General features: G+C 40.9%; 1 protein-coding gene across 12 annotated transcripts in view; it reads right to left on the reverse strand.

Moving 5' to 3' along the window:
- The window catches only part of dlg3 (discs, large homolog 3 (Drosophila)), a 98,610-nt gene that overhangs the window by 63,083 nt on the left and 18,372 nt on the right, over positions 1–17,155 (reverse strand). For 4 of the 12 annotated variants that reach the window (XM_077236269.1, XM_077236261.1, XM_077236271.1 and 1 more), the window contains one exon: positions 14,198–14,308. The exons of 1 other annotated variant lie outside the window; for it this stretch is intronic. In XM_077236269.1, the coding sequence (XP_077092384.1) occupies positions 14,198–14,308 (111 nt within the window). Of the gene's footprint in view, positions 1–4,452; positions 5,144–14,197; positions 14,309–17,155 lie in introns of those variants that run through there. 7 more of the 12 variants (XM_077236266.1, XM_077236265.1, XM_077236268.1 and 4 more) reach the window with 5 other exon arrangements.

Raw genomic sequence — 17,155 nt, forward strand, 5'->3', positions numbered from 1 at the left:
GTCGAAAGAGGAGTGTCTCGTGGGACCAACGCTAAACTGGTCCCTTCTGGAACAGATGAGGTAAACCTTATCTTCCTCCACAACATAAACCCCAACCCCCACTCCATTTCCTTTCTGCAACACAAAACCCCACATTACAAATGAAAATCCAATTTGTTAAAATCTTCCACAAACCCAGCCTCCTCTCAGATGAATATATTACTGTCTATGGTGATGTCTCAAGCTAGCGATCCATCCGTAAGCGCTCAAACATGTTAGCGCTGCTCCTGATTTATGACATATATAATCAACTGAGGAACTTGGCTTACTGCTGAGATCACAATAGCACAGAATATAACGTCTGATATAGCAGGATGCACCATTAATGAGATGCTTTACCCCCCCACAAAAAAAAAATCTGAACGTACTCCACGTATTCTCTGCCATTAAATGCACTGTAATGCCAGGCTTTATTCTAATGGATGCAAATGTTCGATCAGAATATATTTCTCATAAATTGGCTATACTGGGCATCTGCAAGAGGACGCATTTGGGCATTTTACCGCACATAACCTAAAACTATTAAATATGACTCTCTAGATGTGCTGTTAATCCATCAACTGCTAGGAGCATGTGTGCACAACTGTGTTTGATGGAAATGTAATAACATTAAATACGTAAACTGAATTTTTATATATGCAGGAAATACTCAGCCTTAAAAGATTTTTAATTTTCTATACTGCTGTTTGAAGAAAGACCATTGACATATAGATGTAATGATCATGGCATGCCGAAGTTCAGATAATAAACAAGCAAATTAACTGTCAATCTCCCAATTCCAAATGTCCTGTATACTGGACAAATCTGTTTTTCTTGACATATATGGAAACAGTTATGCTGTCAGCTTAAAATATATATATATATATATATATATATATATATATATATATATATATATATATATATATATATTCAATCTTAGGAATAATGTATTTGTAAACATATTATATTATATAGCACAATATGAAAATGATGCTCCACAACAAATCACTAAAGATATTTTTAAATGGTTTAAAATACATTTTAAAGTGAAAAAGATAACTTTCTACATAGGATGTTAAAATGTAAGTAGCACTTTATATGGTGTCCATATTGTCAAATTACACAGTGCCCATGTTAAGACAATTACAACAGGACTAACAAAACCAGGAAATAATTACATATCAAATGCATGTTGCTCAATTAATATCATTCACTACTTACTTGTACTGAAGTGAAATAAACAATTATCTTATAATATATTTTTTTCTAATAAATCTGATAGTCCGAAATTGTACATGCAGTAGACAAAAAAATACGCTATGTTTGCTTTACAATAGCTACAATGATAAAAATAAACATTTTATTTGATCAGAATAATATTCTATTTCACATGTCAGCATAGTGGGAACTGAATATTATAGTTCCCCTGCTATTTAATATACAGCATTAAACATGATTTATTTGTAAAGGACTGAGGACGATAATGATCAATGAATCATCTCTATAGTAATGGCTGGCTTTATGAATGACACAATGAGCAGTTAGAAAAACAGCATCCATTTGCCTTTTTGAGTCTCTCTAATTGTAATGAAGCCAGGACACATCTTGTCACATACATTTCAATCTCACTTGCATCATTTCAGCCTTGCCCATATGTTTAGCAGCTACAAGGATGCGTTAACAAAAAAAAATCCTTCTTGATATGATGCAGACGCTTCCTCTCTAAGATGGAGGCTGTCTGTATCGCAGCTCAGGGTAAGAGCTGAGCATCTGAGGAGTAAAGTCTCACTTAAAATCTACAACTTCATCCCCAAAGACTTCTTCAAGTACATATGTAATGAACACAGTTCCTGAGCACATGTACACTGATGGACATGCAACTGTGATTGTGGACATGGACTGTATTTTAGTATATAAGGCCAATCAAGAATGTTAATACTGATATAAAATAGGCAGAAACAGGTTAATTGATTACATCGATTACGTCTCAAGTGAAAACTTTGACAGAATCACGACAGAAAAGCATCCAGCACTAGCAACAGCAGTACATATGCAACACCGAAAGATACCTTCAATCACTTACACAAGCACATAATTTGAAATTTAAAATAACATCTTGTGACAAATGATGTAAGGATTAAAGGTTATTTAACACTAATCATAGCCATAAGACTTGCCATAAAGCTCAAGAGCACAAAATGACAAAACGGCGCCTAGAGACAAGAAGACTGTGCACGATTCAGCACTGCACATTATTCCAAAGGAAAAAAATGCCTGTCTTCCTAATCTCTACCGTTTTAAACCACACTTGCCCAATCTTCTGGTTCCATTCTTTTAAATAATGTCCAATTTCAGAATCAAATAATAAAATTAAGTATAGATGAACAAAATAAGTCTTGTCCTACATTTATCTCATTCACTATCAGGTTTCACTCAGAAAATCATCAAATTCCGGAATGTTAGAAAACAGTTATTTTTCAGTTTGTTGATGCTAGGGGTGCAAAAACTACACACTTCACCATTAAAGCACAAAGCATAGTGCGAGGAAAGATATCTGTAATTTCCATCAAACAAACGGGAAACTTCTACATGATTTCACCTCGATTTATTGGTGTTCAGCGGATATGATTGTGTTTATATAGTGTAGGCACTCAAAGCTCTAAAAACAGTTAAATATGGCCATACAGAAAGTGGGAGTCAAACCATAGCTCACAAATCCACAGCTTCTCTTTCAAAGTGTCTCCTCTTGCGGCTCCACCAACTGCCTTCTCTTATGTAACCCACGCTGCTTCCTCAGCCCGCCTGTATTCAGTGGCTGATTTCTCTCTTTTCCACATTAGCACTTTCACCTCTATTACCACCACTAGCATGTGTCATTGTGATTCTACCCTTTTTTTTACTGCTCAACGAAATTCATTAATATTTACCTCAGAAGCATTAGACTTTGCAAATGAAAAAACAACCACAAGGCCTTGATAGATATAACTAAAACCTCTTTAATAATCTTGACAGGTAACAGCCTGGCCAGAGAAGGAGAAATCTATGGTCTTCTCTTTACATATGAGAAGCTTTAATAGTGTCATTGTCCTATATACCTCAGTTAAACAATTTCCTTCTCATTAATTAAACATACACTCCATCAATATGCCCTAGGAGTGCTCGTGCCTATCAGGTATTGCATGCGGTGCACAAGAGAAGATATATGCCTGATTTATTTCACATTGCTGCATGTCATACATCAAAAATGAGAAGGAGATTATCACAGAAAGAAAGAATAAGCAGGAAATGTCACATCTTAAGGGTTAATTTATTTGGTTTACAGCAAATGCTGCCAAGAACACATGCATAATTCATTATTAAAACAAAAGCGAATGAGTGAAAAACCGCACTGCTTTTGACTGATGCCTCTCCCATCCTCTAAACAGAGACAGAATTAGTCAGCTCCTTGCTCACGCCTTCCCTCCCTGCGCTTGGTGAAATTTCACCCTTGCTGCCACCGAGATCTCACCCTCCATTTTCTCTGCGTCTCCACAACTCTCTCTGCATTCTCTCTCCCTCGACCATGCACAAATACCAAAAAAAACCTATGCACTCGCACACACCCCAACATTGTAGACATGCACACACATTAAAGGCACAGAGCATGCATGCGGGCTTGTTCTCACACAAGAGCCTGCTTCCTCCATTTTATACATTCAGAGCGACCCTTCCCCCACCCCTGCTGCCACTTACACACACACACCTCACTTAATTACAGCTTCTGTTCCCTGGTTCGGTTTGATACGCTCTGCTCTATGAGGTTAAAATCTAGCTGAAATGGTCACGGACAAGAAGTGTACATTATACTTCATAAGCCGCCTCGCCTCTGGCTGTATCTCAATCACCGACTAGAACAACAGACTGGAAATGAATAAAAAAATGCACACACGTCGTCAGATCCATAAAACATCCACATCTTCGTCTCACCAATCTAGAATAAGAATCCATTACTAATTGGATATAACATTTGTTGATGTGTTTTGCCTGGTCAGCAGCGTTGGCAGGTCACTGCCATCCTTGGATTAAATTGGCAGAGCTACATTCACTTGTTGCGTGGTCACAGCGGCCCTGTCAATCCTTGTCAGATGACGGTTTAGATAAGTATGTACGTAGGGGATTGATGAAGCCATAAAGCACTGATGGAGCAGTAAATACATGAAGATTAAACTCCTTCTCTGCGAGAATCAATCTCGACAGGCATACTGTAAGATTACAGCACATGCAGTATGAAAGGATCAACACTGGATGAATCCCTTAAAAAACGATGTATCTTCTAGAAGCTACAGGGTAGCTTGCTGATTCTACTTAGTTTCGACCTAGCAACCATACACCAACTGCCTACCGCCTGCTGCCTACTCTCGATGCCCCCAGCGGCCCAGAAACGGCATTTACCTGGTCGTACCAGTCCCGGTTGGAACAGGTGCATTCGGGCCACCATCCTCCTTGCCCTCCTGAGTTGTTACCATTCACCTTGGGGGCGCCCTTGGATTGGCTCTTGGGGTTGGGGCCTCCAGGACCCCCAGCTGACATCATTTTCCCTTTACTTCTCCCCAAAGTGCCCCCTCCACCCATTCCCCCTCCTCCGCCCGAGGTTTGGGGCGGTAAGGTCTGGCCGCCCCCATAGCCGGCCGGGTATCCATAGGGTTCAGGCTGCCAGTCTCCATATGCCGGGGCATCCATCCTGCGCAGGGCGGCCATGCGGGTCACTTCATAGCATTCTGGGCACTTGCAGCAGTGATGATGTTTGTGCATGCTGGCTAGTTCACACGGTTCGGCGCTCTCTGTCTCTTTCTATCTCACTGCTGCTGCTGCCTGCTCAGATCAAATACCGCGCGCAGTGCCACTCGGCTCACGGAACGGTAGCACAAATGGCAGGAATCTTCACAAACCCTGTTATCCTCCTCTTTGTTCCTCCCGATCCAGAAAAAGAGATGAGGAGGTAGCAACAGGGCGATGAAAAATAGAAAAAGATTGGTAGTCTTCCTCCAGTCGATGCAAAAGATTTGGAAAAATAATGCTAAAAATAGTGTGTATGATCTCGGAATCAGAGACCAGCCCCGATGGTCGAGTTTTCTTCCTGCTTCTGTTGGTTCACAGTGATATGTATATAAATTCATAGATATATATTCATTTGTTTATATATGTATATATTTACACACACACAAATACATATAAAAATATCAATATAAACAGACAAGCACAAATACAGTTATATACAGGAATATATGTATACATATATAATTCTATAAATATTTATATGCGTGTGTACAAATATATATATATATATATATATATATATATAAACAATTTCTATATATATAAATGATATCCGTGATCAAATCTTCCTTTGTAAGTCTTTGCTTGCCAGATTTCTTCCTTCTGCGTTTCCTCCTGCTTTGGGAAGCGTTTTCTTGCCTTCTTTCTCTCACTCTTTTCCCAGCCTGCAGAGAGGAGCTGAGCGCTGGATTGACTCTCAGCCTGCTTGCCCTAGATGTGGATTATACGAAGGGATGCAAGCAAGCGAGAGGGAGAGAGAGAGATTGCGAGAGAGAGAGAGAGAGAGAGAGAGAGAGAGTAGCAGCATCCCTCAAGCACCTCAGCCCTGACAGCCACAGCCAATCAACTCACAGCACTGCCATCAGCAGCAGCACCAACACAGGACTGACTGCTTAAGTGACTGCTCTTAAAGGGCCAGCGCACTCAAAAATCAGCCAGCACACAGAGCCCGTATTGAGATGCAGAGAGCACATTATTCAGCTCCACGGTTTTACTGTAAGAAAGACTGGATACCTGATTCGGGGGTTTATACAGCAGACAGGCTACAGTACATAAGGGGATAAAGGAAGACCATGTTTTAATCCATTTGTGTATTAAGTTCATTTGTCAAGTCACTCTAGGATTAACTAAACCATGCAACATAAGGCGGACATTTCCGCCTATGCGATTTCAGCAAGGTTACTAACTCATGTGCGAGTAAATCGCATGCGATTTAAAGCCAAAGCTCATGATTTATGTGCTCACACTATACGGTCCGATCGTCGAGCTGCGACTTGACTGCTCACACTATATCCGTGAAATATGACCGATAAACCCCGTGCAGGGTTGCGCTGATAGGACATATTATATTGTCGAAATCAAGAGGATTTAGCATTTCCAATTTATGTAGGCCTATTAAATTGTTATTACTATTATCATTATTACTAGGTTAGGCCTACTTTTATTATTAAATTCATATTACAATTAATTTGCAATCATTTTTTGCAACACAAACTGTCTGGAGGTAAGCAAACGTTTGCTAAATTGCAGCTTGTTTGATAGCTACAGAACTTATATATCTCCGTCTTTTCACTTTCTTTCTGGATGAAATGGTTTAACTTCGGTTTTTACACAGGTGCAGTGAGGGAAAAAAAACACTGAGTTTAGGGCAATCGGTTCGTAGCTCTGCTTCAACTGTGCGATACTTTCACGAGGGGCGACCAAACTTTGGTAGGGAGAGGTTTATCTCGTTTACCCCTGTACACTGCATGAACACTGCACGACAATAGATGCACAACAAAGCTGAAGATCTGCAAGACTAAAAAAACTGAGTCGCACGAGTCAGAATTCGGACGAAATTTGCAGTGTATGCCCAGCCTTAGACGCAACAAACTAGCTATGAAAAAAATGTAAATGCTTGATGATAACTCCAAGAAATAGTGCATCCGTCAAATACAGAAGCAGATTTTATTTCAAAGGATAAAACAATGAATTAAAATTAATTTCATTCTTTTTTTGCTTTGTAGGGTTTTGTTATCTTCTGATGATTTGTTATTTATCTTTAAGGTGCAGTGATTTGGTTATTACTTATAAAAGTTAAAAAATTCTCTATGGTTGATTTTAAATGTTTTATTTGTATCAAATGGAATACAAAATTTTCTTTAATCAGAATGGAATGTGTATTCACATTAACGTAATCAATCCATAATTTCATTCATCAAATTAACTGCACCATTTTAAAAAAAGTGCCTTATTGAAAACCTTGGTAGACAGAATGTTGAGTTGCACAATTTCCTGTTTTTATTGTTTCTTTATGAATAGAGAAGACATTACTGAATTGAATGACAGTGGAAATGAAGATCTGCATTCCTAAAGGCAGCATTCATTTTTTTAAATTTGATTACAAGTTACCCAGGTGACCCACCATTTAAGGGTTTTAAAAGTATTTCTGAAATTACACAATTTCATAGCTGAATCAAAACAGAGGCCTTTTAGACTTTTATACCATCAAATGTGCTTGAGTATGAACATTAGAAGCCAACTGACTGTTTTCTAATGTGACTATATGCACGCATGGACATTTCTGTGTGTGTGTGTGTGTGTGTGTGTGTGTGTGTGTGTGTGTGTGTGTGTGTGTGTGTGTGTGTGTGTGTGTGTGTGTGTGTGTGTGTGTGTGTGTGTGTGTGTGTGTGTGTGTGTGTGTTTTTTTTCTCTGTTTATGCACGTGTGAATTTTCTTGTTTTTGTGGCTGAGTCAGTTCTAATAAGCACTGCACACTATTCTATTCCGACCCCACCAGGAGGCAAAAACAGCAGGCTCAGCCACACTTAATTATATGCAACGGTAACTCACATCATTACCTCGATATACTATTCCGGCAAACTTTTCCGATTTCCAGGAGGAAGGCCAATCCGAGATCAGAATGATCTGAGAAGCACACACAAACATTGCCAAAGCCAATGGGAAGCGTACTGGTGGTGCTTGGTGGCTGAAAAAAGGCTATGCAAGCATATTCATCACAGCACACATGACTGGGCACATGTTGCGACCACCCTGTTCCCTCTGCTCCCCTTGTCTATAAAACACATTCTTATATAGGATGAAGATTTCTATGGTCTCCATAGAGGAATTTTTAAATGTAGCTGGCCAAGGATGAAGAGGAAAGTGTAAGGCAGGGAAGCAGAGCGTGCTTATATGCATGCATTTCATGCTTGCATTATGCCATGTGTTTGTGTCAGTAGCTTCCAGAGTGTGAGTGCATGTGGGCGTTTCTAGTACCTCTAGGGGAAAATGCTGCTCCTTAAAGAATTACATAATATCAAATCTTTAAAAAAAAAAACAGTCACAGCCAATCAATGGCCAAGTCTGTCAATATTAGCTAGTATATCAGTAAACTCACCATAAAGGATGATTGGAACCTTAAACCACAACCGCTGCCAAAAATGCTTAGTTTAATGCCTGTAAAGAGGCCATGTGTTGTGAGTAATATTTAGGCGACTCTTAAATGTCATCTAAGACGTTCTTGCTACATTAATTATGTAAAATGTAAATCTAGTGCAGAAATGCTATATAATATTATTAGATTTAAAGCTGGTACAGCATGTTTTATTGTGGCTGAAATATGCATTTAAAACAGTATTAATTTCTATCTGCATGCATTCTCTTTTGCAAATGACCACATTGAGAAAGAGTGTGTGATGGTGAAATGAAAGACAGATGAATCCTCCCAGGCTGAATGAAGAACAGTATTACAGATGGATGGATAAAAAAGAGACAATTTAAGAATGTACCTTCTATCTGCTTGGTGATTTAGATTGCTCATTGACTAGGCATTCAGAGTATTCTTAGTTTAAAAATATATTTGCAAATATTATATATAGTATTCTATACTGCATGTCTCAGTGAATAAGCACATCTTTCCTGGAGAACGAAAACCAACCTGACTTACTCTTGAGACATTGGAAGAAAGCCTTTTGTTGATGTATGAAATAAATGAGAATCATTGTGTGATGGTTTTACAAAAGGATTCTACTTGATTACACACAGCATATCTCATATATGACAGCCTCATTGTCAGTTTCTGCATTCCCACATTATATAAACCCCCCCAGCTGGCCTCACAACCCCCACATATTCTCTCACATCGAAGGTATCTATAGAAAATTTCTGGAATTTCTGTGCATTCTCATAGCAGCCCATGTGACTGAACTCTTGTCACCTGACAGGATGTATGTCCAAATAAGGTGAGATGAGACAGAGGCAGTCTTAAAGGGGCAGTTACATTCTTAAAGGTTTCCTTTGAATGAACCACAGAGAATCGCTGTATGAAACAGGTGCAGAGCAGCCTTTGAAAGACAGTGATTATAGTCAGGAGAATTTCTCTTTTAAGCGACATAAACATGATCCAGTAATTATTAGTGCATGACATACATGCAACCACTATAGATTTCAGCGCACAATGCATGTGCATGGCTATAGAGACTAGTCATTCGTAACACCGCTGCAAGGCCAAGAAACGGTTTTGGGTTCTCACCTAAACGCTCGTAACTCATTGAGTCGTTGCTCCTTCACACTGACACAATAAACTAAAGTGCCTGTGAAGGCTGTGACTCCTATTAATAGGCCTGGTGACAGAAAACAGCTGCTGCAACAAACACTGCACATCCGACTGACAGTGTAATGATAAGGGAAATGAGAGAAAGAGAGAGAGGAAAAGTGAGAAGGGGAATATGAGATGCTTGTGGAATGACTGGAGAACTGAGAAGTCTTGAAGAGAAGAGAGGGTCTGATAAGGGCCACTTGCACACTGCAAGGTGCGAGAGTGATAGCCGCATTGAACAAATCCCCTAATGATCATACTCCAAGGATACGTTCACAGAGGCAGTGTTTGGGATTGACAACCATACTGACTTGTCCTGTTCACACCGTAGAAACAGATCGAATAATGCCTGTATGAACGAATAATACAAAGTGAAGTCAAGCACCTTTTCTATGCTCAAGATAGTCGTGATTAATGCTTGCAACTATAGCGACAGTTAGGGCTGCACAATTAATCGCAAAATCATGATATGGCTTAGTCCAAATATCAAATTGCAAATGCTGCATTTCAATTAAATAAAAATATGCGCTGGATGTTTCAGAATGAGGAGCAGCACTGTGTTCTTTTTACATGCAAGCAGCTCACGATCCAGTGTTTTCGATATCTCAAAGTGGATCCGTTGACAGTAAAATGCTGCTCCACATAAACTCATCTCTACAGTTTGGCTCACTCAAGCTGCCTTTCCACTGCACAGGACAAACGACGGCCGATGGACCGGAAGTCATTCATTTGCTATGGTGAGTCGTACAGGAGCTGCGTGGGGTGCTGACCGTCTGAGGATGCGAAATTTTCAGATACGATTTGAACTTGAGCGACTACACTGTATGCGTCTCGCCGACCGGATGTGATGTATTCCAATGTATTTCAATCAGATGAGAAAATCAGCGAGAATTATTAATCCTTTTTGTTTAACTATATCAGAAACACTCGATACACTTAAAAACTTTTAAAAATGCATGGTTATTGATAAGTAATCAATTATTAATTTAATATTTATATTTTTTAATCATGTGTGGCACCGTATTTTCCCTAAAATGATTGGCGGTTATTTGTCCTATTAGCATAGCTGTTTGTTTGCATTCATTTATTCATTCAACCATGATGAAAGTTTGGAGAATAAAGGCTCTTGCTTTTGCATTCCTTTACTGGAGAAGTCAATGTGGGCAAAACACTGTCTGGAGTATTACCATTTAGTCCAAGAGAGACAGCGACAGTTTACACATGTTGCGATGTGTAAGATCATCCTGAAAGTTCATTACGACTGCCACTAGGAGAAGAATTCCATCAGTCGTGTCCGAACGTTGTGTGTAGCGGAAAGGCGGCTTTATAGCGTGCATGCCTTAAAGTTCAAGGCTCAGGGAAGAAGGAAGGGGGAACAAGCAAACATTGAATGTAAAGTTTTAATCACAAAATTAACTTACACAACTTAACACAAAATACACGTAAACAAAACAACAATTTAAATGTACTAGGCCTGGTCCTCTCTCCCTCCATTATTATTTTATAGTCATATTGATCAATGTAAGTATTTTCACCGGAAAATATCATCTTAACAGGTAACATCCACTTTTGTTCTGATCAACTAAGGGGATAAAAGCATTGCAGTAAATCACGCTGAATAAATCTAATGATCGCTTATCATATCACGGCAAACCGTGCAAATTATACTTTGTTCTCAAATTATGTTAAAAACATAAGCATTGCGTGACTACATTTAATGTCTTTCCGATATTTATCCTTGTTTTCGCATTGGCCCGGTTGCAGTCTCTTTTTTTCTGTAGCCAGTCCGAAGTCTTTTGCATTTTACTACAACAGGTGAATCTCCAGGTGTCACTGGTGATTGTCATTTGAACCTTTCTGGATCTGCCATCAAATTGATAAGTTTATGTCAAGTGCTGTGAGAAAAGGCTATAAATCTCCACCTCCAACATCCTCACACGCAATATAGCCAACTAGCCGGGACATCTTCTTTATGTGTACAGATGTGACGTAATGACGCAAAGACATGCTCGAATTTCCCGCGGAAATCCACCAGTACCACTGGAATTAAAAAATATTATTACAAGCTCACCGTTTTGAATCGAGCTAAGGCAAGCAGATAGTTTTGAACACTGGCTGGTTATGTACTTGCTCAAAAAATTATTTTGGATCATTTGTAACCCAAAAAAGTTATGGAATGCAGCATTGACCAACAGAAAATTTGAATGATTTTTTGTTTACAGTAGTGAGTGTAGTTGTCACTTTTGTTTAACCGAACGGTGTGTGGTTTGCATAACTATATTTAGTGCTCTGCTATTTTAAATATGTCATCTGCAACTTGTTGTTCAGTTTGGATCCCACTACTTTTTTGAAGTGAATTTGGTTGTAAAAAATGGTTGTCACTCACCTAAACAAACTGTATGTGCACAAAACAGATTTAAGCACTCAGAAGATGAGTGACATTCATATTTAGCTGCATTGTGTATGTGGTGAGGTGTTGTACGTGTTAAGAAGAGGAATGAGTAAAATAATCGTGGATTGGGCCCAGAGAGCAGAATAAACAGAGAAGAGCAAAGTAAAAAGAAAAGAGAGAATGCAACCATGAGAAAGATATGACTGGACTGAAAATGACTCTGGGGGAGGGTAACTCAAAAAATGTTTGCTGATGAACAACTGGGAGTGAGAAAACATGATCATAGAGAGGGTTCTGAATGCAGAGAGAGATTCCTTTGTGGTGTTAAATACACATTTTGCATTGTTAATTATGCATTAACTCGCATTCATTCATCTCAAGCGTTGCATAAACACCCTGTCGGATGCAAAAACACAAATTTTTGCCATGTTATGTGGCCAAACGCATATGAGAGATGCAGAAAGATGCAACAGAGACAGGAAAACAGCGACAGAGAGAGCAGGAGCGAGAGAGGCAGCCAGTCTGTAGGGATGCAAGTAGGGGGAGGAATTTGGTTTCCATGGCAACATGCGGGAGGCTGAGCTCTAGGTGTCCGTTCCAGCTCTAACTGCGTTGCACTGCACCGGCCTTCGCCTCGCCTCGCTCCCCCCATCCTCCCCCACTCGCTTTCCCTCTGCAGCTCTCTCTTCATCCCTCCCTTCCACCTCATACCCCTCCTAATGTGTGGAAGACACGACAACACATTCAGCTCAGCATCAGCCAGCCCTGCTGTCAACAGAACGCTTCTGCCTTGCAGAGAGCCTGCGCTTTGATGTAGACAATGGAGGCTCTCTGTTCTGTCCCACACTCTTCAGCCATAACCCGAGACCACACCCACACGGCCATCTCCACCTCACACCCCCATCCCTCACACTAGATCTCCGCTCATTTGAAACGCTAGTGCCCGCAGGCACTATGCCGCCACATGCCGCTGGGGGTGCTGTGATTGGGAGGACATGAAAATGAGAGCTGCCATGATAGTAGAACCTGATTGTTGTGAGTATTTCTGGAAAACTGTGTGATGACAGTGTCATCATGGCTGATTTCACTGCTGCCTGGCTACAATCTACATATGTTGACACAACTATATGAATATGCATCATGAAAAAGATTTTGAAATTAGCTTGTGGTCAAAATTGAACCAATGGAAATGTGTTTTATGATTGCATCATATCATAAGTATTAAATTGCACAACACTAAGCCCAACAATAAAGATGTCATTTGCCATCTTGATATTTTCAGAGGCCCAGGTTTTGTTCTTAAAAATGTTTTAATATGTTAAAGGAAATTTTATTTCATACTTTTCATAAACTTTTTCGGTAACACTTTACAATAATGTTTAAAATTAGTTAACTACATTAGTTAACATGAACTAATAATGAAATGCACTTCTACAGCATTTATTAATTTTTGTTAATGTTAATTGCAACATTTACTGAAACATTATTAAAATCACAAGTTGTAGATGTTAACATTAATTAATGCACTGTGAAGAAACATGAATAATCAATAACTAACGTTAAACAAGTAACAGTAATAAATGCATTGCCCATAGTTCAAGTTAATGAACACATAACTAATGTTAACAAATGAAACCTTATTGTAATGTTTTACCACTTTTTCTTTATAAAAATAATGTATTAGGTTTTTAATTTGCAATAACATCTGGAAATTATGATAATATAATTTAACGCAGTGACTACTTTAAATCCAAACACTGGAAAATGGTGGCATACGGTCATTTGTTTATGATTTTCCAGCCCATTCTAACTGATGCAAAACCTCATCTTTTTTTAAGCAGCAAGATAATGTAAACTTTTATTCTAAATCAGCAGAATCTACAACAACAATATTCAGTAGATCACACAAAACTACATTTTATGAGTTTCCAAGGCATAACAAAACATGGTAGGTCATTCACACAGAACATATTTTTTCATTCCACTGTGTTGCTTTTCCATTCATTTAACTTCAGACGACATATAAAAAAACGCAGCACTCATGCAAAAGACACTGAAAATAGAGATGTGACAACAGTAAAGTATGTCCTTCTAGTCTGTTTACATAGATAACCGGTTAAAAAGCAGGCAGCGGAAAGTGTTGTGTGTGAACAACTGACAGTATCGCCAACAGGCTGAAACCTTCTCACACTGTTCATAAACCATCAGGCCGTCCTTATTTGATAATTGCTGAGCACTGACACATGAGATGTACTAGACATCAAAGTATAAACAAATCTACCTATGCCTATACCTAAACCTATGCTAGTTTAGAGCTCATGTAACATGTTATGCATTATAAATCTTCTATTTTTGTAAAAAGTAGTATTCCTGATTCAGCTACCACTAACCTTTGGTGCCTCCACATGGGAGCGGCTTACTAGTCCAGCCACTCTCTCCACCTTCTGAGAGCTCCTCCTGCTGGTCACACGCACACGTGATACACCCTCTTCACCCGACGTCTGCAAGTACAAATCACACAGAATCGGAAGATTGCACAGATAGACCACATTTCAAACAAATAAATAAATTGATGTAACATAGTATTTAAGATAAGGGATTCAATTTATTCAAACCAGGTGGTTCTGAATTTAACAGAGAATAGTGCAGACAGGCTAGCATCACCTTTTGCAAGATGGTTTATATGGACACAGACATCTATATTATAATAAAAGAGAAAACAAGTGCCAAAAAACATACTGAAACAAAAACATGTACTAAAAAATACTCTTTGACCACTATCCACAACTATAAAATCTGTCAGGGAAATGCTTTCATTACATAGCATTTTAGACAAAAAGACGCACAACCAGGGCCAGAACTTGATTAGATTAGTTCCTACCTGTTTATCATAATGTATGCCGCAGTCACAGGCCACTGGCAGCAGAGGGCAGCCTTTGGAAAAGGCCATGGCAGCAGATGGAACAAAGACTCTCACTTTCCCTTCTAAAATGGTAACAAACTCAACTCTAGAATGTTCTTTTAGGATCTGTCCTATTCTGACTCTCATACTGTAGCAATGTGTGTTCATATAAACACAAACACACAAAGGCATGCAGGTTTGCAGCATTAGGCCAAGCCACACCCATTTAAGTTGATGCAAATAAAAGCACAAATAAAGTCACATCTAAAATCATTTTTAAAAACCTGCTTTCAGCCAACATACAACAAAACATAAAGCAAATTTACCGTTTTTATCATTGCCTTCATTGGACAACCATGAACTGATTTGAAAAATGGTTGCCGTCATATTATCATCAGCTCAGCTACGAGATGGACACTGCAGCTGAAAAAATGCAGGATTGCTGCAGTCTCAAACACAGGGAGGAACATGAAGGCGCTGCTGGTGTCCAGTGCCATTGAATCACTGCTGACACATGACATACAGCTCGCAATATATACTGGGGCTGGATTATGTACAGCTTGATACGTTTAACTAAACAGTTTAGCCAATATTCACAGATACAAAACTGACACCAAATTATGTAACATTGTTATATTACTGACTGTAACTGTAGCTAATTAAAAAAAAATGAAAAGCAAGACACACTTGCTGTTTAACACAAAGGCTTTGTAATGATTGCTGTAAATTATTCCAGGGGCTTTTTTTTCTTCCTTCTGCACCAAATCAGGGAATTTGCAGACTCATTTCATTTAACATCTCTCAGGTGACCGCACGCTATGAATGCTAATGAAGCCTGAGCTGGACATTCCCTCAGAACCAGCCTCACTCACTCTCAGAGAATCAGAGAACAGGGTTGTGCCTGGACACATACTCACACTGAGGCCTGAGACACTCTCCACCACACATCATATAGTGACCCCTGCAGTATTTTTGTGGAACATGTGTCACAATAGTATGATGCTTCTGGAAACTGGCAGTTGGGGATTTGAAATTGGATAGTGTAGCAATGTTCAGGGAAGAAGGAGGCGGGAACCGGCGAACATTCAAACTTTATTTAAAATAAAACAAACAAACCAAAATACCGCCAGCAGCCCCTCGCGGACGACTGCTGGCTACCGAAAATAAACATAAAGAACTGCCAACAGCCCCTCGCGGACGACTGCTGGCTAAAAATACGTATACAAAAATCAAACACAACTAAAACACAGTCCTGTTCCTCTCTCGATCATCAACGTTGTCGCTCCTCCTTTATGCTTCCGCTCCTCCGTGAGAGATGCGAGTGTGCTTCACAGGTGTTGCTCATTAGCAATCGCACCACCGGCCTCGCGGCGTTCTCTCATGTCCCTCGGCCGTCCTTCGCCACATACCCCCATCGCCTCTCACAGGCCGGGGGGTACCCACGAGCCTGTGCCTACTCCCCCCCCACAACCCCCCCCCCACCCCAACCCCACCCCCACCCTGCGGCGGCGATCCCTAGGGGGTATGGACCGACAAGCCGAGGGAAACGGAGACGGAAGCATGAGGAGCGACAGATCGAGAGAGGGGAGAGAAAAAAAAGAAAGAAAAAAAAACTTCCCACAACGCGCTGCCCTCTGGTCCTCCACCAGCTGGGCGATCTCCTCCGCGGTGCCTGGTGGTGACGCTGGGAAGCCCTCGGTGGACGGCTCGACACTCCTCCGCCGCCCGGTGGACGGCGACGGCTCCTTGGGCTCTAGGCCAGACGGCAGGAGTCCCCCGCTCCCTGCTCCTCCCCTTCACAGGTGGACGGCAGCAGGCTCTGGCCTACAGCGAGCGGCGGCGACTCCCCCGCTCCCTCCCGGACGGCAGCCGCCCCTCCAACTCCCAGGCGGCCGGCAGCGAGCTCGGCCGTCCCCCCGGCAACTCACTCCAGCGCACCGCCTCGAGCCTCCATGGCCGCGAGTCCCCCGCTCCCTGCTCCTCCCCTGCCCGGCGGATGGCAGCAGGCTCCGGCCCATGGCGAGCGGCAGCGACTCGCGCACCATGCTCGATGGCACCGCGGATTCCCCACAGCGGCGAGGACTCTCTGACAGCGCGTTCCTCCCTCTTCCCGGGTTTCGGCACCAGTGTAGCAATGTTCAGGGAAGAAGGAGGCGGGAACCGGCGAACATTCAAACAAACTTTATTTAAAATAAAACAAACAAACCAAAATATCGCCAACAGCCCCTCGCGGACGACTGCTGGCTACCGAAAATAAACATAAAGAACTGCCAGCAGCCCCTCGCGGACGACTGCTGGCTAAAATAAAATTCAAATACAAAAACCAAACACAACTAAAACACAGGCCTGTTCCTCTCTCGATCATCAACGTCGTCGCCCCTCCTTTATGCTCCTCCGTGATTGCTCATTAGCAATCGCACCACCGGCCTCGCGCCGTTCTCTCACG

This window comes from Siphateles boraxobius, unplaced genomic scaffold (assembly GCF_051911475.1).
Source record: "Siphateles boraxobius isolate OS27281-9 unplaced genomic scaffold, OSU_SipBor_1 2, whole genome shotgun sequence".
Lineage (NCBI taxonomy): Eukaryota > Metazoa > Chordata > Actinopteri > Cypriniformes > Leuciscidae > Siphateles > Siphateles boraxobius.